We start from the raw sequence: 23,559 nt of genomic DNA, 5'->3' as shown, positions 1-23,559 counted from the left end.
AAAAAAATCATAAATTTTTAAAACTGGTACTTAATAATAATTATTTTTTCTAAGTCAGGGTGGTCACAGTTTAAGGATAAAAAAAAATCATAAATTTTTAAAACTGGTACATAATAATAATTATTTTTTCTAAGTTAGGGTGGTCACACCTATGACCACCCTGGACTCTATGTAGAGCCGCCAGTGCTATGCCCTTGACAGTTTTGTTTGGATATTCTTAAGCCAAAACTTCACCATTTTAAGAAATATGCTTTTAAATCTTGATTTTTATGTTTTTATTTTTTTGTGTGTTTAACAATGAAAGTATAGAGGTGGGTAATAGAAGCCTAATAAAATGAACCTTAGGTGGGTAAAGTGTCAACTTTTAAACTATAAATAGGTAACTTAAATATCAGCAAAACCACATGTGGGTAAGTTATAAATTAAATAATTAATAGACAAAAGGATAAGTATTGACTAGGTGACAAAAGGGCCTGGATAAAAATAAACTTAAAACTCTTTTATTCACACCAAACCAACAATAGCAAGGCAAGGGAGAAAGCTTTGCAATAGTAGAAAAAATAATAATAATTTAAATCCAACGTGAAATTAAAATGAAAGAAGAGCAGTCAATACACCAGACATTGATGAGTAGCAAGATAGAAAGAAAGGTATACAAAAATAATTATAAAAAATCAAGATGAAGAGCGGCAATGTAAGCTGTGAGCAAATGGGTCTTTTCACCTTCTGTATAATTTTGTATGGATAATTTTTACTGATTAAAATTTTTGGGCTAGAAGAGAGAGCCTTAATTATATTGTATTGGTTAATAGAATTCTTCCATTTAAGGGCCTTATGCCATTGTCTAAGTCGCTTATAGCTAGCCTCAAACTCAATTTATGATTTGGGTTAAGTTCAATAAGCTTACGAAAGAAAAGGAAGACAAAAAAATGTATAACATGAATAATGATGATGACATGGCACGAGACGTGGAAATGACATGGGGCAAGTGTCACATGGCTTGCATAGAGTTGTTCTAGATTAATTCTACAAGGAAGCCAATCAAGCCTAAAAGGGCTGAATTTCCTATGTGTCATGTGATTATTGTAGCAAATTCACACGTGCCAAGTTTGTTTGTTGTAGCTTTTGATAATTGGATGAAAAATTAATCTTTTTGACGTGTGTTTGAGGTTTAGCTATTGAAATTCTTTTGGTAAGGTATTAAATAAAATAATTTGCCTTGGACTTCTTTTTTCCTTAGTTAGAGTTGCGTTTAGAGAGTGTCTTCTTTTTTCCTTAGTCATTGTTATCGATTGCTTGCCCAAGCAAAACATGTTTCGTCGATCAAAAGTCACGGGCCAACCATACACTCGCTCAGAAGACAGCAAACAGCTTTATACCTTCTTAAGGAGAGTGCCTTCACACGCGCTTCAAAGGCGCGTGCAGTAGAATTCGACCTTTCCTATGGTGGGTAGAGAGGGCCAGGTTTGCCACGCCAGCTGACTGCGGATGTTGGTTGAAAACTTGAAATGAATGTGTAGAACTAGAAGTTGATAGAATAACTGAAAAATGGAAAAATACTGTATATGTTTGAGACTTTTTGAGTATTGTTGTTGGATTTGAGAGTACTTGCATTATTAGCCACGTTGCTCTCTTACTTACTTTTCATGTCTCTCTCTCTCTCTCTCTCTCTCCCACACAGACACGCACATTTGGGCTTTGCTTTTACATTGTTGTTTTTTAGCTAGTTGTTCACTAACCCAGATGTGACTTTACACCAATTACTCACAATTTTTGTTTTCTGGGTATCAATCTTTTGGCTTCTTTTTCAGCTGTTGTTGTGTGTTGTAAAAAAAATAGTAATAATAAAAAGAGTGGGTTGGAGAGCGCTTGCTTTTTATTTTAATTTGCTTTTTGATGATTTTGTGCTGCATTTGGATGAGTTGGGAAGATGGGTTTTTTTCTATGACCCGTTAATAAATCTGAAATTTGCTTGGCATTGGAGTAAAAGATGAAGGACTTTCCTGGTACACCTGGGACTTTGACTGGGCTTGTTTTGAGGATTTCACAGTGCATTTTTGCTGTTGGATCAATTGCTACTATGGCCACCACCCACAATTTCTTTAATTTCACAGCTTTCTGGTAATTGTTCCTTCCCTAACTCTGTAATTTCTTATTCTTTAAAAAAAAAAATTCTTGTTATTTTTCTGCACCTATTAGGTCGATTTCATTGTAATGTCTCTTCAGTTTAAGACCCAAATGTTAGTCTCTTTTGAGCAAATTAATAATGTGAACTGTCCTTCAGAATAAGCGTTTTGAAATTTACCATTTCTAGCCTGGAAAAATGTAGTTTAGTAAAGGAATTATGTTGAAGGAACTTTATAAATTTTATCTGCACAAATTGTCGCATAGATGTGGTTGGAACTTGGAACTGATCTGTCGCTCATAATTATTGGCGTCTTGATGTTATATTGCTAGCAACAAAATCAAAAACTCAATAGTAAGCTTCATTTTTTTGCTAGTATGGAGAAATTTAATTATTAAAGAGCTTGTGCTTCAGTGCTTGGCCTTTGCAATTGCCTAATGTAATTCTAGCCATGAATTCTATTGGGTACAAAACCTTGCATTAGTTTGCATTAGCAACCATCCCACTTGTAACATAACTGAATTGACTACATTTTATTCAGATACATCCATGTATATATATATATATATATATATGCATATGTCCCAATTCATGATCATGAACGTATTTTGAGCAATCTATGCTTGCCATTTCTAATCCATCGTAGAGGAGGTCCACATTCCTTACATGCTTTTTCCTAAATTGTTTATTCTATGAAAGTGGGGAGTTGACCTTTGGGAGTTTATACATTTCCTTCCTTAATTTCATAATGATCTTAGATTATATATATGTCTTATTTGGCATCTTGTGATTTCAACAAAGAGTTCTTGGCATTTCCAGCCAAGCAAATGTATAGTGCTTGTGCATTGCTATGCTTATGCCATGCCCTGTCCACACCAGCCCTGCTTTTTGGGGATGTGGAATTTTAGAGAGAATGAAAATTAAAACCGAGACTGAAATTAAATAATGCAGCAACTTAAACAAAACCAATACAGAGGCTCACTTATATGGCCATGAGAGAGAGAGCTTAAGCTTTAGTACTAGCCGTTACTAATCCTAACAAACTAGCTGAATTGGAAAACTGCCTAACACATACTAACAACCTTCAGTTGAGCATGTGTGGATATTTTTACTAGCACACATTACATGAGATAAATACTGATCAAAACCTAATTGGCGTTTAATAAGCTGCTTAGGTGTCCAAAGCTTGAAAAAGGTGTCACTGAGGTTTAATGAGATGAATCCACCTGGCACGTGGCTTCATTAATGGGAAACGATTGGGGGGGGGGGGGGGGGGGGGGTTTGGTTTGGGTGGGGACATTGGTGCTGCTAGTTTCCCTATTTTTAGTAAGCTCCACTTTAGCTATTGATGTGCAAGAACATGTTGTTGATGAAGCATTCTTTCATTCACTTTGCATATGTTGGTTTCAGAAGAAATGAATCAGTCTGCTCCATTCTCAAAGAAAGTATTATTTTTCGTGGAAGCTTCTGTTGAGCATATGATGAAACTGTGTGCTTTGTTGAGGTTAACTTAATCGGTTATTTGTGCCATTGTTATTTGGTTGAGGCAAAGTGTTTTAATTACAATTTCTTTCTTGATTTTTTTTCTGATGCCATGGGTTGTGGAATATTTATTGATGTAGCATTTGGGGTATTTGGTAAATTGCAGTGATAAAGGGTTTTAAAATTGTTACATCCGTATGGTAGCCAAATTGAAAAAGTTTTTAGGTATGAGAAATGCCAAAGAGGATATAATAAAAAAAAAAAAAAATTTATTCTCATACTTGAATCCAACTAATTTAAGTACTGGTGAGTGTTTATTTATACCAATATTATTATTATTATTACTTGGTAATGAGCTTTATGGCCTGTCTAACGCAATGCTAGATAAGCCCTTACTTTCCTACCAAAAATATTCTTAAAGAAATTCTAATAAATGTACTACCTCATAAAAGACTTAATTTTGACTGAAATGTGCCTAAAATCTCTCCAAAATAGGAAAGAAAACCCTATTTATAGAAATTTTTGAAAAAATTCAAAATAAAAATTTCCAATGGTGTGTAGTGGACTAGTTGCTGAGTTATGTGAGGTATTTCTGGTCAAATGCAATAGCCATCATACATGCTTTTATAATAATCTGGAAACTGTAGTAAAATTAAATTATGGAACCATAATATGGCATTTGCATTACTCACTAAAATGAGATCTGAGCTCTATTCTCTCATCTTGTCATCTATTATTTCTACCTATGTTCCTAAGAAGCCTTTCTATCAAAGTCTTACCCTATTTGTTCTTAGCCACCAACACTATTGTACAAACGTAATTCAGGGGCTCATTAATAGCAGCAAAGATGTCCATCTTGAAATGTATATAAGATCATAGGCACTTGAGTCTATGAAACTTGGTTCATCATAACTGTACTTTATCATCATTTGTTTGTGAGGGTACTAAACATAGAGATGTACTACTTGTGCGTAATTGATTCACTATTACTCTAGTGAACTGAAATTTATAGTTGATTTGTTTGGATAGAGGTATTTAAAGAGAAAGGTTGGAAATTCAATTTGAATAGAGTATTAAATGACATTTTTTTCCTAAATTTATAGAGGGATTTTAGCTTTATTAAAGTGTGGATTTAAAATGACTAGGTGCAAGAATCTTTAGTGATCACATCATAATGTCTTATTAAATTTATATAAAGCAATCTATACTTCCAATTGTTCTTCAAATCCCTTGATTTGAAATCCTCAAATCCAAACACAACTATGGATTATTAATTTGTCAAATGCCAGAGGGAAATATAATATTTTATGCTGAAGACCATCTCTCTTTTTTTCTTTTTCTTTTTCTTTTTTGCAGCTACCTCATTGCTTCAATGGGTTTGCAATTCATCTGGAGCTTTGTGCTTGCTGTATTAGATGCATATGCTTTTGTGAGAAAGAAGGCCCTGCATAATCCTGTTTTGGTTAGCCTCTTTGTGGTTGGAGACTGGGTCAGCTTCTATGAAACTATGACCATAATTTTTTGATTTTTTCCAAAAGAATTCTTTGTATTTAGTGGATGTCATTTATAGCTCCATTCATTTAAATTTCAACAGGTGACAGCAACACTGTCTCTTGCAGCAGCTTCTGCCTCAGCTGGCATTACAGTGTTGTATCTCAATGACTTGAAAAGCTGCAATTTAGGAGTAGAATGCCAGAAGTATCAGATGTCAGTTGCCTTGGCCTACCTAAGCTGGGTAACAATTGCAATTTCATCTCTAATTATGCTTTGGCTGTTAGCTGCTGGTTAGACATTTTGTTGTATATATGCCACTGGATTTTCAATCTTACAGGAATTTTGATCTGTCTATGATGTTGATAAAAAAAAGGAAACCAAGAACTAAATTACAATACTCAACAATTGAGTTCATCTTTTATCTTGGTGGGTTGGGAAAAGTATAGCAAAATTAAAAAATGAAAATATCTTTATCTTGTTGAGCAAATGCATAGAATTGGTTAACAGAATTACTCAACTTGACCATAATTAAATAAGTTAAACCTCTAAACCCAGCATTCAAACCCATAAAAAGTGTTGGTATCTCTTTCTCTCAACACTAAGAACTCTTTTAAGCCCTTCTAACAAGTGAAAGTTGCTGGCAACTATCAACACCTTGCTTCAAGTTGGACATGATATGATTTTAATGGTTTAATCATTATTCAAACACTCCTCTGTGGGCCTGCACATCCGCATAATAAGTGAGATTCAATATACGGAAATTTATACTTATAAATGGGGGTTAGAATAGAAACAACATACAAGGTTTGAATTCAGGACTATTTGCTCTACTATGATGGTACACTACTCCTTATCCCACAAGTTTAGGCAGATGGAAAATGATGAATTTTATTCATTTAAACATTGTTCTAACAGTTCCAATTAATTGACTGGCAAATGAGCTCATTTTTATGAATTAGGTCACACCAGTCATAGTTTTTGGGTACTGGGTAGGCCTCTGTTTCCAGGAAAACAGATTACCAACACCAATGGCATACACTTCAATCATCATGAGTTATGAAAGACAGCTATGAGTTAACCTTGGAAAATAGCACACAAAATCTAAACCAGGACAACATTTAGTTGCTTGGGGAGTGGAGATCGCACCCCATCAACTAAAATATGTCCACAATTCCAATCTCTCTATCTGTATAGAGAAATGTTCAGGCATTGGGAGGTCAAATTTGACAAATTTTTGGTTTGTGTACACATAAACCCAAGTTAAAATGGTTACTTTGTAGGAGGACTAAAAGGAAGCTAAAATAGATCGTGATAAGCATATGAAGGCACCCCAGTTGGTAGTTTTGCTTTTCAATCGAATCGCATTACATGCTTGAATAATCCTCCTGATTCATTGTGGTGTGTTAGTGGGCAATCAATAACACTTGATTTATATACAAAAGGGGACCACACCACTGCCTCTTTAAAAAGAAGGAATTCCTTTGTTATGAAGGAAAATGGATGCCAAAGAATTTTCAGTGAGAGTTTGTTGTAATGAGTGGCAAAGAGGATTGCGATTTGTGATGGTAATGTCAACCACATTGATAACCAAGATATACTAATATACTATATTGTCTTAAAACTTGTAGTTAAGAAATGGACGTTTGCCAACTATAGCAAGTAGAAGCAGCAAAGTTGGTCTGGTTGTTTGTTGGTTTGGTCCCACTGGTCTTGCTTGCTGGTGAAAAAGACGGTTAATCAAATCCCATCAAAATCTGTGTTGGGATTTTATTTCGGACATTTCCTTGCATATACTTTTGTTAAAAAGCAGGAGACATAATAAGTCATAAGTATTGTTGGATAATCTTTACCAATAAGTTGGACACAAAATTTGTTGACACAGCTTCTTATTATTCAGATTCTTGCAAATACTTATGTTAAAAAGCAGGAGAGACATAAGTATTGGTGAATAATTTTTACCAATAAATCGTGGGGCACATAGTTTTTTTATTTATTTTTTTACAATTTTTTATTTATAATTGTTGACGTGGTTTGCTGTTATTTATCTATAATAAAGTTGTGTTAATGGTCGACCTAAGATTTTCTAATTTGAGAAAGTTATGAAAAGGGTTGCGAAGGAAATTGTGTTCCTAATAGTATTCAATTATTCACCCACCAATTGGTCTAGAAGCAATTGAATTGGCAGGAGCACCTGCCCTAATGAACAAAGTGATATCTCGTGAAAGTGAAGTGTTGAAGTTGGACGAGTTTTGTTTTCCACCATTCAGACCCTTTGCAGAAGATAAGCAATTATACAATAGAGGAATTCGCGTAACTGACTCTCAATCTTAAGAGGATGAATCTTTCTTCAATTTGGATTTAGTTTGTATCAACCCGATTTGCCAGTTGCCACCACCAAGCTTTATAGTTGAGAGAGAGAGAGAGAGAGAGAGAGAGAGAGAAGTGTTATTTCCAAAAAAGAATTCGAGCATAATGATATGGAAAGAGTAACAGCAATGAGGTTGATAAAGATAACAAGGAAGAAAATTATGCTGTGACATCGTTAAATTGCCCCAATAAATCCCGTGAAATTATTTCTAACTAATTAAGCATGTGCCATTATATTATATCATTTGTTGAGAAGTAATGGAATCGTGTGAAATTTGATGACTTGAAGGGAATCACCGTGATATTCAAAACTCATCACCTTGGCCATAAGTCATGGCAAAACAGGTCCGGATTCACCGACCTATCTTGAACCTAAAGGAAAATATTTGACCTAAACTAAAAAAAATTTTAACTGAATAAAAAATGGGTTGACACTTGACGATCCTTTTTTTTTTTTTTTTTTTTCTAACTTTATTTTTGGGTTAAAAAAATAGTAAAATTATGACACGATTGGTTTACTTTTTTTTTTTTTTTTACATTTTATGTGTGTGTGTATATATATGTAATGCATTCAAATACGGTGGCCTCAAGAAAACAATTGAGACATTTATCTAGTTGCATGTAAATAAATTAAAAGAGGGATGATAAAGACATTCTTTTTGCTTGAATAATTAATCAGTTTTGGGATGTTTGCTAAATTTCATACGATTTTATTATGTAGTTTTATCAATTTTACCTTTTTATTTTTATTTTCATTTTTATTATTTTACCTAATTTTGTGCTTAACTTTATGGTTTTTTAAGGGTCTTTTAGTCATCCTAGGATTTCTTTACTATATATTTGTCATTGTCTCTTGGGCATTTAGGTTTTTCTTAGTAAAAAGATTTTCTCCTCCCCCCTCCCCCAAGTTGATTCCTAAGATTATCGTGTGGATTCAATGGTTTATTTCATGAAATAGATGTGTCATGTTTATTGTGATTTTTTGTTTGCATTATTAAAAAATAAATAAAAAACTAATTGTTGTTTTCGCATAGTGATAAAAAGTAAATATTATAGTGGATGCCAAAGTTCAAACATCAAATTTCAATATCGAACGTAATTTGAAGATGGGTTTTGTCGAGTCTAATTACCAAAAAATAGTGTTTCCGAGAGTTGACTAACAAAATTAAACTTTCACTCATATACCATAATGTTTAGGAGAAAAAGAATGAATAATTCTGATTTGACAAAGAATCAAAGGTTTTCTACTTTGATAAAAACATTCCAAAATCAACCATCAATCAAATTATATCTATGACGCAATACTTCAACTCTGATGGATTGAAAGGCATAAATGATTCCAGAAAGAAAGTAGCAAGGCATCTGCATATAGACAAATTCTCTAATTTCATAGACAGGCAAGTACATATTCTGGATAATGCAATTGTTAAATTTTGTGATGAAATAATTTTTAATTTTTATGAGGAATATTTGTTTAGAGCATGAAAAAGTTAATCATCGGTATTTATAAAAGAGGAGATATCAGATAATCCTCGTCACTTCCGAAATAGAAAGTTGCCGACCATGGATGGATTGATGAAACTCCTATGTTTTAGTTATACCCAGTATTATTGAAGGATAGAAATTATAATTGAGTTTTATTACAAATTTTAATAAAATTTTAATCATATTGTAAAAAAAAAAAGGATTTTTTCAAAGATTGTTACATTTAGTACTTTTTTCATCTCAAATTATGCCTTTTTTTGCTACCAAAATACTTTTACAACAAATTCTAGATAGTAGGCTATTACTAATAGCTGATGGGCAAAAAATAATTTCAATAGTGAGTTTTAAATTTGAACTAGTAACAATTTATCACTTAAAATTTATTGTGAAAATATTATAAAAATATTTTAGACGTAGTACTTCTCTTATGTTTAAAAATAGCATGACTATTAGTAAAAATTCAAAATCTTTCCCACACATCTGCTTTATATTAGAGAAGGTATATATTTTAATAAAAAAATATTAAATTTTAAAATGGAAGAAAATGGTTTAGATTAGAAAATTGAAGGAATAAGAAATTTTGTTACTTTTAAAAAAATATATTGAGATGTTCCAAAAAAATATAAAATATTTTAAATTGAAACTTGAAAAATTGGAGAACGTAAAAAATAAAAATGAAATAAAATAAATATATTAAGAGACATCACCTAATATGCTCCAAATTTATTTCATTAATCAAAACAGAGATATAGGCATAAGCTAATCATAATCTAAAATAATGGTCGAGGGTAATGACACGCGTGTATATATATAAATATAGAAACTGAACGATGTTTCATTAATAAAAGCGCAAAAATAGAGAATCAATTCTTATAGGATGTTATATACTTCCGATAATGCATGCCAAGTCAAGAAGCAACTGAACGATGCTTCATTAATAAAAGCACAAAAATAAAATAAAATAAAGTTTTAGTGATTGATATCCGGTGCGCAATTGAGAATATAAAAAAATATTTTATTTTCATCAGGTATATTTAGCTGAAATGATGAAAAAATAGAAAGACATAATTTTTATTTTAGAAAAATAAAATTTGTATGAATTTATTGTTATGTCTTAAAAACTACTACTTGATTAAAAAAAAAAAAAAAAAAAAAAGGGACACATTTCCTCCTCATTTTCTATCCAAATCAAGAGAAATTGATTTTTGGTCGACTTAAGAAAAAAACACCCAAATCCTATCAAAATCCATCCCCCTTTTATCGTTTTCAAAAGCATAAATGAGAATATTTTATTCCATCCATCATGCATATCAAATCTGAAGCAAGAGTCAGGAATCGTCAGTACATCAGCAGGGGGAATTTAATGGAGAACTTGATACTAACAACATGCTACAAGAATCTAAGGCCCAGCTCTTTCATCATCTGCTATATTTACATGTACCATATGTGCTCATTCAGCTTGTGAAATATCAAAGAAGAGCAAGAATCAATTACAGGAGCAAATGGCAACAAAGGCTGGTTCCCTTGGGAACATTTACAGGAGGTTCAAGCCACAACTTCTCATGGTTCTTGCTCAGATAGGCTATACATTTTTATATTTTATCACAGAAGCTTCCTTCAATCATGGGATGAATCCTCATGTCTACATAACTTATAGACACATTGTAGCTGGAGTAGTCATGTTCCCTTTTGCCTATTTTCTTGAAAGGTACGTATATATTTTCCCCTTTACATAATCTCTGTATGACGATGAAGGGCAAAGTGTATGCTTTCGATGTTTAAACTAGTTGTCAAAGATTGCTTTTATCTTTGATATATCCATTATATGATTTATCAAAATATTATCTTTGAGAGTTTTCTAAAGAATAAAATGAAGAATGGACTAACCAAGAGTTTTGCAATTTAACTGTTTGACACTTCCTAACGTGTCTATGGCATCTAGTGTTCAAATCCTTGCAATTTAACTGTTTGGCACCTCCTAATATGTCTATGACATCTAGTGTTCAAATCATTCATCTTTCATTATAACTATCGAACTATATATATATATATATATATATATATATAAATAAAGAACTGCAATGAACAAATCATAAAAGAATAGAATTGAATATGGTGTATTATCAACAGTGTGTTACTATTGTATTCTTAACATTCTAGTGTTTGTTTTTTCCTCTAAATAAATATAAAATAGATCCTCTAGAAAAAGAAGTATAGATGATATTTCACTTCCAATTCATTAAAGAAATGAGAGAGAGAGAGAGATTCCTTCTAATCATTCTATTCCTTTTTTTTTTTTCTTTAAAATTAGACTCTCAAACAATAGAATAGATAGAAAGAAAATATATTTTAAACCATTCTTTTCCTTTCCTCCCCCTAAATGGACTCACTCGGAATGTGAAATATCACTTTAACAGCTTAATTAGGAGGAGGGAAAAGAATGGAATAAAAATAAATGAAAAAAATAATTTTAGAATATTCTTTCTTTCTCTTATATGAAATAAAAAGTTTATTATCTTGTTTGGGAGCTTAAAGTGTGAGGGAATGGAATGGGTAAATCATTCTTTTCCTTTCCTCTCGCCTAAATGGACTTATTTGGAATGTGAAATATCACTTTAACGACTTGTTTAGGAGGAGGGAAAAGAATGGAATTGAAATGAATGAAAAGAATAATTTTAGAATATTCTTTTATTCTCTTATATGAAATGGAAAGTTCATTCTCTTATTTGGGAGCTTAAAGTGTGAGGGAATTGAATGGATAAGCGGGAACACTTATTCTGCTCTATTTTTGCTAAACCTCAAATTTTCATTCTCCCCATAAATGGAAGGATAAATGGAAGGAATTGAAGAAAATGAAATTAGATTTAATAAATTTTTTACTAAAACTCCAAAACACCTCTATATATTTAGCCATTTATTTTAAAACAAAAGTCTAATAGTAATATTGTCATAAAATGATTTCATTCATTTCCCTCTATGTTACTCCCAAACAAGATTACTTACTTTTCATTCTTTTATTTTAAAACATTCAAACAAGGTTACTTAATTATATTCTATTCCCTTTTTCTCCCCATTTCTTTCTCTTACTTAAATACTTTCTATTCCATTCTATTTCTTTCCAATTCAATTTCATTCTCTTATGAACTCCCAAATGAAGCTTAACTAAGTTGTATTTGTCTTCTCATGAAATTTGAGACAACCCGTAACAAAATATAGAATTGAAATTATTGAAAAAGTTTACAAAATAAAGGAAAAATTAAAATTGTTGAAAAAGGGCTCAAATTTTTTCCTTTTATAAATTATAAATCAAGTGATTTCTGTAAAATTCCATTATAAATTAACTGATTCAACCTTTAAAAAAAAAAAATTTAAGAACCCTACTACGTCTCATTTAACTGCAATTGCATCTCTACACCACCTAATTGTCTTGAACCACTACTTACATCTAACCTAATACATCTCTTGTAATTAGGGATATTATGTGTTTTACTAAATAAGTCTTACAAATTAATATATCAAATTTTAAACATTATAATAAAGTATTTAAGAAATTTATTTATTATATTATTGATGTGATACCAATCATAATTAAAATTTATAAGAAATTTTAACAATTTCTATATTCATCATTCCAAATGTTTTTCAATCATGTCAATGTCGCAACAATTGATCTTTAATTATCTGCTGCAGAAAAGTGAGGCCGAAGCTGACATTGGCTCTTCTGTTGGAAATTTTTGTTCTCTCTCTCCTTGGGTAAGGATTGAATTAAAGACATACTTCTAAATGAAATGCGACATATTGAATAGGCAAAGTGTGTTTCAATTATTGCAGGGTGGGTTTGACCCTAAACATGTATTTTGCTAGTTTGAGATACACCTCTCCTACCTTCGTTGCATCAATGGTCAACACCATAGCTTCCTTGACTTTTGTAATGGCGGTTGTACTCAGGTAGGATTGCTTATTGACGAGCAAAATCCTGGTATTCTTTCAATATATTTATGACTATTTGCTTCACGTTATGTTTTAATCTTCATACAGGATGGAGGTTCTTGATCTTCGAAATCGTCGTGGGATGGCAAAAGTTCTTGGAACTTTGATCTCCTTAGCTGGTGTAATGACAATGACATTTTACAAGGGGCCTATCATGAGAAATCTATGGCACCCTGTAATCCATATTGAAGGAAATACTGCCACACATGAGAACTGGTTAAAGGGTTCTATTCTAACTATTGCAAGCTGCATCACTTGGTCTATATGGTACATCATGCAGGTTTTGCCCCAACTTAAAACTATGAATAGTACTAGTTTCTAAAAGGAGGATTCATTTACATTTTGTAGAGATAGTACAAACCTCTATCTTGGAAAATCAGAAAGATTTTGAAACAATAATCATAAGCAGTGAGAGGCTACAAACATAATTAAACCAGGTTACGTCACAACAACATGGTGGCATACAATAACTACATTATAAAATAAGATACAACAATTCGAGACGCAACAGACGTAACTACTAAAAATAGTTTGAATTTTAAGTATTATTATCACCAACAGTATAGAATTCCTCTGAAAATTGTATAGACAGCAATGTAATCGGCATATGCAGATAATATTCCTCTGAAAATTGTAGGCATTTACATTAAAAAGATATCCTGCCCAACTGTCACTGACTACATGGATGAGCTTTGTTGGAGGAGCACAATCTGCTGTCTTCACAGTCATCATAGAACATAAACCAGCTGCTTGGGCCATAGGATTCAACATTGACTTCTGGTCCACAGTATATGGTGTAAGTATCATTAGTTTACTAATCTAGATATTTAAATTGAGAAATGTTATGTCCACAATATTTTCACAATAATTTCAAAAGGGCAAATTGTTATTGGCTATTACTAATGGGCCAAAAAGTAATTTCAATAGTAGGTTTAAATTAGAATCAGTAACAACTTACCACTTAAGATTTGTTGTAAAAATATTGTGGATGTAAGAATTCTTATTTAAATTTAATATTTTGATCATGGATGTTACATGACAGGGAGTAGTGGTCTCTGGTTTAATCATATTCATTCAATTGTGGTGCACGAAAGAGAAAGGACCAGTTTTTGTGACCATGTTTAATCCACTTACAACAATATTGGTAGCAATTCTAGCATACTTTGTCCTAGGTGAAAAACTATACATGGGCAGGTAATTCAAAATGCTTATTATTGTTCTTAATTGTTTTACTGCTACAACAAAATGTCACAACATTTTCACAATGGTTGAGGTGTCATTATTCTAGAACCCACCACCACTAAAAATAAGATTCTTGTGAAAATATTGTGGTATTTTGTTGTGTCATGGATCTTCTCTATTGTTCTACCTATATTTGCTCTATTGTTCTACTTATATTTGCATCTAAGCTACTAGCACATACATGCATTCGGAATGTACCAAAAAAGCTTTCATTATTAATTTCTACAAATGGTTGTGCATGCAATTCATATCTACCTAACTGCCAAAGTTGGCGAAAAGTAAATTTAGGACTTCATGTGTGCCTTGTTCAGTGTACTGGGGGCAGTAATAGTCATCATTGGCCTGTATATGCTGCTGTGGGGTAAAGAAGGTGACCAGGAAGTCCACAACAATTCCCAAGAGCAACCTTGCTTGCCTTGCAAAGAGCGTAAGGAAAACAAAATACTGCTAATTACTTCAGCAGATAAGGAAGTATCACACTGTGAACCTTAAAAGATTTTAATTATTCATATGAAAGGCATAGAGAGAGGTATCATCGTGATGCAATGCCCAAAAAAAAAAAAAAAAGAAACCAAATTGAAGGACAGCAAAAATCAAGAGAGAAATTTCAAAAGGTGTGTGAACTTCTGCATCAGAGGTATCAGAGAGGTTGAGAAAATAACCCACTGCTTCGTATATGTGAGTTTATTCAGCAAATTATGCAAGAATGTCAGATTGATGTGCAAATTGAAAATCTTTATGTAACATTCGCCCTCAGATCCCCCAATAAATCACAGAATCCAAATTCATCTACATCCACTTTTGTTCATTTTATTATTCACTTTTTGGTATAAGTTTAAGTTCATCTACATCCACATGCACAGTTCATAGATTATAGCATTCAGACTATCCCAATTCAATAAAGTATTTGAGTAAAAAAGCTAATAGATGGAATGCAAACACAATGATAATTTCTCCATTTATGGACAAGAACAAAAATTGTGAAAAATGTTTTGACTTAATAAATCCATGGTCTAAGTTGAGCTCCCCTAGAGAAGTGAATTGTCACTGAAATATTAAACATGTAGTTCATCAATGAAACCTCACTGTAATGCAGTCTTCTGTGTTATACATACTCCAATTCATATTTTCTTAGTAGATAACTTTTCCATTCATCCAGGAAATTTAAAGACTTTCAAACATCTCCAAATTGGCAAAAAAAATAAAATTGTAAATGTACCCCCAAAAAGTTTATTGCGAGAGACTGCAATATTTTATGTGCACTGAAAGCATACAGTCAACTCAAATGATTGAATTTGGAAAATAAAGACCGCCAAACTGCACATTTTGCCAATGCTGCCATGTATTCGCTAATAGTTGAATTTAAATGCCAGGCATACTGAAACAGCAGCCGTATATACATGTCAACAGGTAACAAAAATGGTGAATGGTAGTAAAATAAAGCATCTAAAATCAATATCAAATAATTATGCAGCAGGGGGCCTGAGCTCATGATCATGAGATGTATCTCGGGCATTTGGAGGCATGTATTGCCACATTGGGACAAAACCATAGCTGGGAAAAACTGGCATCTTGTTTGGCCCAGCATGATATGCAGCTGGATGGCCTGGCATAAACCCAGCTGGTGGAATGGCCATAGCTTTCAATTGCTGCTCCATCCTTTCCTTATCTGCCTTCAGCATGAGTTTCTCTTCACGAAGTTCATGCTTCTCTGCCTGTGGCAGAGGAAAAGAACTTAAAAATTGCTACTACTAGCTCATCCAGTAATCCAATTTCGTACAAAAAGTAGATTCTAAACAATTCACCACCTTAATCAGCAACAGAAAATTAAAAATACCCTCCCATAGTTCGAGCAGCTTACCATGTAAAAATTATAAAACATTGAATACCAAAATATTGCAAAAGTAGGGAGTTGACATCTTTCTTCCTTTATTTTCTTTTATTAGAAAGTTACACATGCACCCGGTGGATTTACACCCACGACTCACTTTCTCATCTTGCTCTTATAAGGTGACGAGGTATAAATTTGTTTTTGTTGATAAGTATAAGGAGAGGAGGTATCCTTTTAGCTAAAGCATATTGGCCTTTATTCCTTATTTTTCCACAAACATACTCCTTATCTATGTGAACTTCCATTTACTAGAAAAAGGTCTACAGTGATTATGGCAGTTTAGATCAGAGTCATCAGACCATTTTGAACTACCCATACTTTTCTAGGCATCAATTCCCAATAACCATAAAATTTTCTTCATAATTCGATATTTGGGAGAGGAGGGATTTGAACCCTGGATATCTCAATTGGAAAGACCAGGAGGTGCCTACTAGTTAAACTACAAGGCTCTTGGCAGCCATACAATTCTAACTTATCCTATCCCCATCATTCTCTTGAACATCAGCCAATTTTATTTTCAGCTGACAACAAGACTAAGTTTTACAATTCAATAACTGCAGTTACTGAATATTAAAAGATAACAGTAACCATACTTGTAAGGTAACCATTAGCAACAAAAATATAAATTTACCAAGTTTAGTAATTCATTCGTAGTTAGTTCATAGTACACAATGAAGCATTTATCTATAGTGTAGCAAAAACCATAGATGCCATGGCTTCCCATTGGGAACTGATTAGGCAATGCTATAAATCACTAAACTGGGACCAGATAACAGGTACTAGTGTCCTAATACATTTTCCGGCGAGGCATATTTTTGTTAATGACATAAAACTATAATATCTATAGCTAATTATATTCCTTTAATACTCTCTCTGTCCCCTTCTAGCATCTTCAACTTGTATTAAATGCTAAGGCCCCTTTACTTCTCCCAACAGGAACAATAATCTTATGTAACTCCCAAGTCATTTAAAGTCTAAAATGTCTTCTATTAATGGATATAGTCAAGGTACACACCTGGGAACATACCGTTTCTTTGATGTAAAGCATTTTGCCAACTGATCCTTAGAAGCAACAATGCAACAGCAACTCAATAGTTCATTTATACAAATATGAATTATCACAAAAAGAATCAATTTTCTATAACCATAATCATAAGATGGTAAGTACTGATGAAGTAATACCTCAATAAACAAACAATAATAAGTTATAACAAGGGAAACAAACTTAAAAACATGGGGTCAGGAAGAAGCATGGTAATTCAACAAAATATCAAACCAGGAGAGTTTTCCCAAATGAAGTAAAAGGACAACGTAGGCATATGCAAAGCACAATTTATCAAAAGGAATATTGACCTTTCTTATGCAGTAAAATGCATCATATATGACCAACTGACCTTTAAACTTTTTATTTCTTCCTTTAGTTTTTCATTTGTTTCTTTAAGCTCTTGAGATTCTGATCTTAGTTGGTTCAAAACTCTGATGGCATCATCCAGTATGGCGTGCTTGTCAATTTTGACCGGTCTATCAGGATCCAAAACAGAACACAAGTCTAGAAACCTGCATGAGTCATAAACAACACCTGTCCTTTCATAAACCTTACTAGGAGAAAGCTAGAGAGAGCAGAAAACAATAAAAATAAGAAACTACTCATATTATCATTATTCTTGGGAACATAAGGTGCAAAAACTGATAAGTTAGGTAAATCGGTAGATTTGTCATTAAAAGCATTGCAAATATCAAATCTTTCATTTCTCCATCTAATATCTCAGGGAACCTATAAAATTTTAACATCTTAGAAATTTGAGGCATCCAAAGCCCTTTTAGACAAAAATCAAGTATCTAATACAAGGTATAATTTCAATATGAACTATACTTCAATTATATAATGGCCATTGCTCACAAATCAACTTGAAATGCTGGAATTATTTCTCCAAAGAACAGGAAAAAATAAATATATTAAATGCAGAAATTCAACACCAAATAAAAACAAAAAATCTGATGAAGCAAGTTGCATGCCTGTCATTCAATCTCTCCCTTCGCAATTTCTCACGACAAGCTTTAGATCCTGGCCTGCTGTATGAATCATTGCGGCCCCTGAAAGTTATAATTGTAAGAATTATCATGAACATATTAGAGCTAACACAAGTAGATCAAGATGAAATGTCACAATTACATTTCTAATGGATATCATGAACCAAACTTTTTTTTTTTTTTTTTTTTTGAAGTAACAAAAAATTTATTTATTTATTTTATTTTTTGATGACATAAGAGAACTTCACTTAGATTAGTTGTTCGTCGCAGAGCATACTGTACAACAATCCTCACTATTAATCAAACTCCTACAGGCAACTGATCCCATCTGCCAGAACCAGTTACTGGGTAACAGGCTAAGCAGTTTATCCTCAAATTTATTAAACTTGCAAAATGTAATCCCGAAGGACTAAATGAGCTAAAAATTTCCAAAACAAATCAAACTCAACAATAAGGGAGCTACGTTTTATCAATCAAGATTTAATTATTGTACAAGACCCAACAACAACAACAACAAAAAGTATAGAACACTTTAATTTGCACAATAATACATCCTACCTACGTTACAATCTATCCTCGATGAGGTCAAAAAACAAACAAACGTAAAATGGGGTTACTCAATTACAACCTATAAATTGTGTTCATTTCTTACAATTCAAAAGAAAAAAGTATACTAATAAAAATTTGGGAAAATGGAAAAACCTCTTCCGTGACTGTGAGGACTCAATTTCGGCGCCGTCTTTCTCTTGCTGCGACAGTGCTACGGCCCCAGAAGATAAATCAGTTTCCACGCCACCACTACTACATCCACATATTATATAATAACAATAATTGACTTTTCAGATCTCTTTCTTCGATACTTACAGAATTTCAAAAAAAAACCCAACAATATGGAAAGAAAAAAAATGGAATTGAAATTACCTGTGATTAGGCAAACAGAATTCAGAAGAAGGGTTTTCGTCGAAGATGCTATAATTGAGAAAATCCCAATCCTCTGGCAAAGGATCCATTTTTTTTTATAACTAATCCAAACAATCCCTCCCACACCCACCGACCGTGTGTTTTTGTAAAATGAGTTTCTCTCAGAGCGAGTCTGAGTCTCTGGTCTGCTTTCAAAATTAAAATTTGGAAATTTCAGCGCATAGAAGAGAAGAGAAGAGAGAAGGGGATTGTGATTTGTGAGTTAGAGAGAGAGAGAGAAAGAGAGAGAGTCACGGAAATAAAAGCAAAGACCAACAAAGTTGGACCACGTGCAAGGAATCCATTGGTGATGCGCGCCGCCGCGGCTTTTCTCCACCATCAAAAACACTGTTGGGAATTTGTGTCCATTGCACGTGGCTTAAACTCACGGAATTCGGGATTCCCTGTGCTCGACATTTGTAAGATTGTTTGTGGGGGTAACCAATGAGGTACCGACACGTTCTCCAACTTTTATTAACAATATTATAAACCATTTTTTTAAATAACAAATAAATTTTAAGTGACAAATTGTTATTTGATTATAATATAAATTCACTAGTGATGTCACTTTTTTACTTATTAATAACAATTTATCACTTGAAATTTATTGTGAAAATATTGTGAACATAAAATTTTTTTTTTCAATTTGAAAGATGTTAAAAATACAAAAACTTTTATTGACATCCCTGAATTTGTGATAGTTACAAAAAACTCCTTGAGATTTTTATATTCACCAAAATTGACCCCTAAGATCAAATCACATGATTAGTAACACAAAAGTAAGTCTCAGGGGTTAATTTTTATCTAGTAACTCTAATGTTAATCTTTCAAAATTATTGCATCCAAAAAACAATTGGTATATTGTTTGGTAGTAAATGGAAATTATTATAAAGTAGATATCATAAGTTGAAATTCTATCCTCTCTATAAATAATATAATTATAAAAAAAAAAAGTATTGCATCCAAGATATTGCACCGGAAATTTATATGTGACAATGAATATAAAAAATATTATATCAAAATTAATTTTTTGATTGTTTGGCGGCACATTTGTGAAGGTTACGTAGTAAAATTTGTAGTATCTCTAATTAATTAATTTATATATTTATATAACTTTCTGCCTACACAATAGAAGAAAACCCTATAAGGTGTACCAAGATAAGAGTTACAAGCTTGGAATTCAAGACCTCATCAATCTCATAAGGCCTTAAAAATTACTAGAGTTACTCACAAGTGTCAAGAACATATACATAAACTATTTTGTGCATATCATCATTAGCTGTAAGATGATTTGTTAAGTAACAACAAGACAAGTTGAATTATAAAATATTTTGAGAGAGAGAGAGAGAGAGATTTCTCAAATCAAACTCATTAACGACTCTATATATTTTAAATTTGTTCTAAATTCAACCAGATTGTGGATTGTCTTTGAATATTCATATTAGAAAACATATTGTGAAGTCCATATGTTTTATTGGCTTTATTCGATGACAAACTTTTATGTATTTTCTTCTTATTTTAACATGAAAGCAGCAGCTTTTGACCTATCTTGCGACCTTATGTGACCTGCACAGTGCACGAGTGACACATGGTAGAAGATTTAAAGCGACTACTGACTAGACAAGTCGCAACCACATCATATAATCCAACACACATTCTATGCATGTTGAATGTGGCTATAGAAAATGATCTGAGTAAAGGTTTGAAAACTTAGGGTGCTATCTCAAACCCAATATTATTGATGGCTTTCTGTTGGTGGTTCGATAATGGTATCTCCGGCAAGCCAATTCAAGAAAGGACTTCGGGAAGTCGATCAGTTGCTAGTCAGAGCTTGAAGAGTTCAAATACATTAGGGATATGGTTTTGAGGGTTCATAGTTTCTCTTGTATTACAATTATTTATATAGTGGAGATTTTCTGACGGTGTGGTTGGGAGACAGGTTTTTCCACCTGGAGGCTTAGATTTTCCTTTTCCTAAACATTTCCTTGTGTTTAGCTTTGGTTTGCTTTTATTTCCGCATTTTCATATTTCTATTTACTTGTTTTAGCTTTTAGTTGCTTATGTTTGCTATACAGAATTTGGTTAATCACTTACATCTGGATAATTATTAGTTTAATATTAAAAATGATTAATTAAACCAATAAAATGGCTTTTGAGTTCTAAATATATCTAGGGTGGTATTAGCATCATTTCAATTATGATACACAATTTTTTTTTTTTTATGTACATGAAAATTTTAAATTAATCGTAAATTATATCATCGTTGTTGATTTCATCTTTTGCGTGTAGGCTAGGATATTTTTTATTTTTATTTATTTAAGCTAAGAAGAACAACATTCACATTTTAAACCCCCCCCCCCCCAAAAAAAAAGAGAGAAAAAAGTGCATTAAACATCAGAAGTCCTTCGTATCGTAACCAGGGGCTTTCAAATTTTTTTAGTACTAATATGTTACATATATCTAGGGCTGTCCAGATTGATCCGGTAACCCAATCCACTCGAAAAACCGACCGAACCGACCCGAATCCGGCCGACCCGACTGCTCCGGCGGTCGGCGGCGGATCTTCACCACCAGAAACCGATTCCGGCGGATCGGTTTCGGTTTTCCTCCCTTAAAACCCAAAAAACCCGAACCGACCGAAAGATTTCCAGATTCCGGCCAAAATTTCCAGATCCCGGCAAATATTTCCAGTTTCCGGTGAGAATTTTCCAGAATCCGGCCAAAATTTCCAGATCCCGGCAAATATTTCCAGTTTCCGGTGAGAATTTTCCAGAATCCGGCGAAGAAACCCAAATTCCGGCGACATTTCCCTTAGATCCAGTGAGATTTTGACCGGATCTTGTGAAATCTCATCAAATCCAGTTAGATTTTCGCCGGATCTAAGGGAAATATCGCCGGAATCTGGAAAACTATCGCCGAAATATGGGTTTCTTCGCCGGATCTGTGTTTTTTTCACCGTTTTCTCGCCGTCTTCTCAGATCTACGACTCCGACCGACCCACCCTCCATCCGTTCATAATCTGAACCGCCCAACCCGATTACTCAGGCGGTCGGCGGCGGGTGCATATTTTCCCCACCCGATTCCGGCGGGTCGGTTCCGGGTTGAGCACAAACCCGACCCAAAAGACATTAGGTTGTAGTTGTACACAAGATGCAAATCCTACTGCCATAAGGAAATAGGAATCATAGGGGAATGGGGCTAAACTAATAATGATTAAAAAAAAAAATTAAAAAGAAGAAAAGAAAAGAGGTAGTATAAAAAAAGGAATTACACAACCTAATACTAATACTAATAGGACTCTATAAAAAAAAAAATTATATATATATATATATATATAGTATAAAGGAGTAAAGGATGCCTCACATTAAAAAAAAAAAAAAAAAATTCTTTTGATACAAGTCTCTTTTAATTAGTACCTTAGAGTTTTTGTTGAGTTTTTAAAGCATTCAGCACTTAAAGGAATTGGACAACTTGCTGAAAAAATGGTAGAAATGAAAAATGATGTTTCATATCCATTGGTTTACTCATTAGTGACCTTGGCATTGATCTTACCAGTTACAATAGCTATTATTGAAAGAGCTTTTTCAGTAATGAACATAATTAAAAATCGACTACACAATCGAATGGGAGATCAATGGATGAATAATTGTTTAGAAAGATATATTTAAGACTATTGAGTGTGAAAAAATCATGCAACGGTTTTAAAATATGAAAAATCGTCGAAAGCAATTGAGTAAATTAAGATAGGTGTGAAAAGCCAAATTAAAGTTTATATTTTATGTTAGATTCTGCATGACAATTACATTAGCATATAGTTGCTTATTTATTTTGTTATTAATATTGATTAATTTTTTTGATTAGTTTTTTACTTTTAATCTTGTCTTTTAATTTTGCCCCCAGACCTAAATTCCTGACTCCGTCACTGATTGTAACTTAGTACCTCAATGTTTTTTTTTGTTGGAATTGGTCCACTTGGTCTTATTTGTGCATGTGAATTGAGAATAATTGGTCCATGGCGCACAATATTGGCCATGAAGAGCAAATTGGGGATGGTCCACGTCTCAAAGAAATTCATGTCAGCAAATTTGGAATCCTAGATGGACTTGTCATTGGTGTTGTTGTCGCCCTGACAGCTTTCACTTGGCAACAGTTTATGTTTATCAAATTAAATCAAAAAAACCCCTTGGCCAAAACAGCCACTACCAATAAAAAAGGTGCAATAGTGATGTATTTTATGGTAAGTTTCCAATGAGAGACAAAAATCCAAAGAGAAAAAAATTGCATAGGCCCCTGTGACCAATACCAACCCCAATTAAGCCAAACATGAAACGACAAGAAGAAATACAGCAAGAAGGAATAGTTGAAAGAAAAGAGGTAGAGCAGTTGGTGATCCCACGGCTGAGCATGGTGGTGGGTAGCGCTCAGCCTTAGGGAGTCACCTACCAAGGCAATTTCAATCATTTTCAAGAGGAGCAAACCTTCTTTTCTGTCA

The 23,559-nt window shown here is 33.0% G+C and overlaps 3 protein-coding genes across 4 annotated transcripts; 2 read left to right on the top strand and 1 right to left on the bottom strand.

Annotated features, from left to right (window-relative positions):
• Positions 1-1,525: 1,525 nt before the first annotated feature.
• LOC126688686 (CASP-like protein 5B3) lies at positions 1,526-5,449 on the top strand. Its single transcript, XM_050383460.1, has 3 exons — positions 1,526-2,121; positions 4,964-5,096; positions 5,202-5,449. The coding sequence occupies exons 1-3, from the start codon at positions 1,991-1,993 to the stop codon at positions 5,394-5,396; spliced, it is 459 nt and encodes a 152-aa protein (XP_050239417.1). The 5' UTR covers positions 1,526-1,990; the 3' UTR covers positions 5,397-5,449.
• Positions 5,450-10,309: 4,860 nt separating this feature from the next.
• LOC126688684 (WAT1-related protein At5g07050-like) lies at positions 10,310-14,977 on the top strand. The gene is made up of 7 exons (XM_050383456.1): positions 10,310-10,661; positions 12,644-12,706; positions 12,785-12,901; positions 12,992-13,223; positions 13,581-13,739; positions 13,986-14,137; positions 14,497-14,977. Exons 1-7 carry the CDS (start codon positions 10,456-10,458, stop codon positions 14,675-14,677), a joined length of 1,110 nt encoding a protein of 369 aa, XP_050239413.1. The 5' UTR covers positions 10,310-10,455; the 3' UTR covers positions 14,678-14,977.
• A 479-nt stretch (positions 14,978-15,456) lies between these two features.
• On the bottom strand, positions 15,457-19,317 carry LOC126688685 (transcription factor bHLH104-like). Of its 2 annotated transcripts, none has more exons than XM_050383459.1 (5): positions 19,029-19,317; positions 18,810-18,905; positions 18,093-18,170; positions 17,471-17,633; positions 15,457-15,900 (listed from the first exon to the last, which is right to left on the bottom strand). In XM_050383459.1, exons 1-5 carry the CDS (start codon positions 19,115-19,117, stop codon positions 15,652-15,654), a joined length of 675 nt encoding a protein of 224 aa, XP_050239416.1. In that variant the 5' UTR covers positions 19,118-19,317; the 3' UTR covers positions 15,457-15,651. The 2 variants fall into 2 exon arrangements, with proteins under 2 accessions (XP_050239416.1, XP_050239415.1); XM_050383458.1 differs by having other exon boundaries at positions 18,810-18,908; positions 19,029-19,315.
• Between the last annotated feature and the right edge of the window lie 4,242 nt (positions 19,318-23,559).

Source organism: Quercus robur, chromosome 6, assembly GCF_932294415.1.
Source record: "Quercus robur chromosome 6, dhQueRobu3.1, whole genome shotgun sequence".
Taxonomy (NCBI): Eukaryota; Viridiplantae; Streptophyta; class Magnoliopsida; order Fagales; family Fagaceae; genus Quercus; species Quercus robur.
This window is presented reverse-complemented; position numbering and strand designations above follow the sequence as displayed.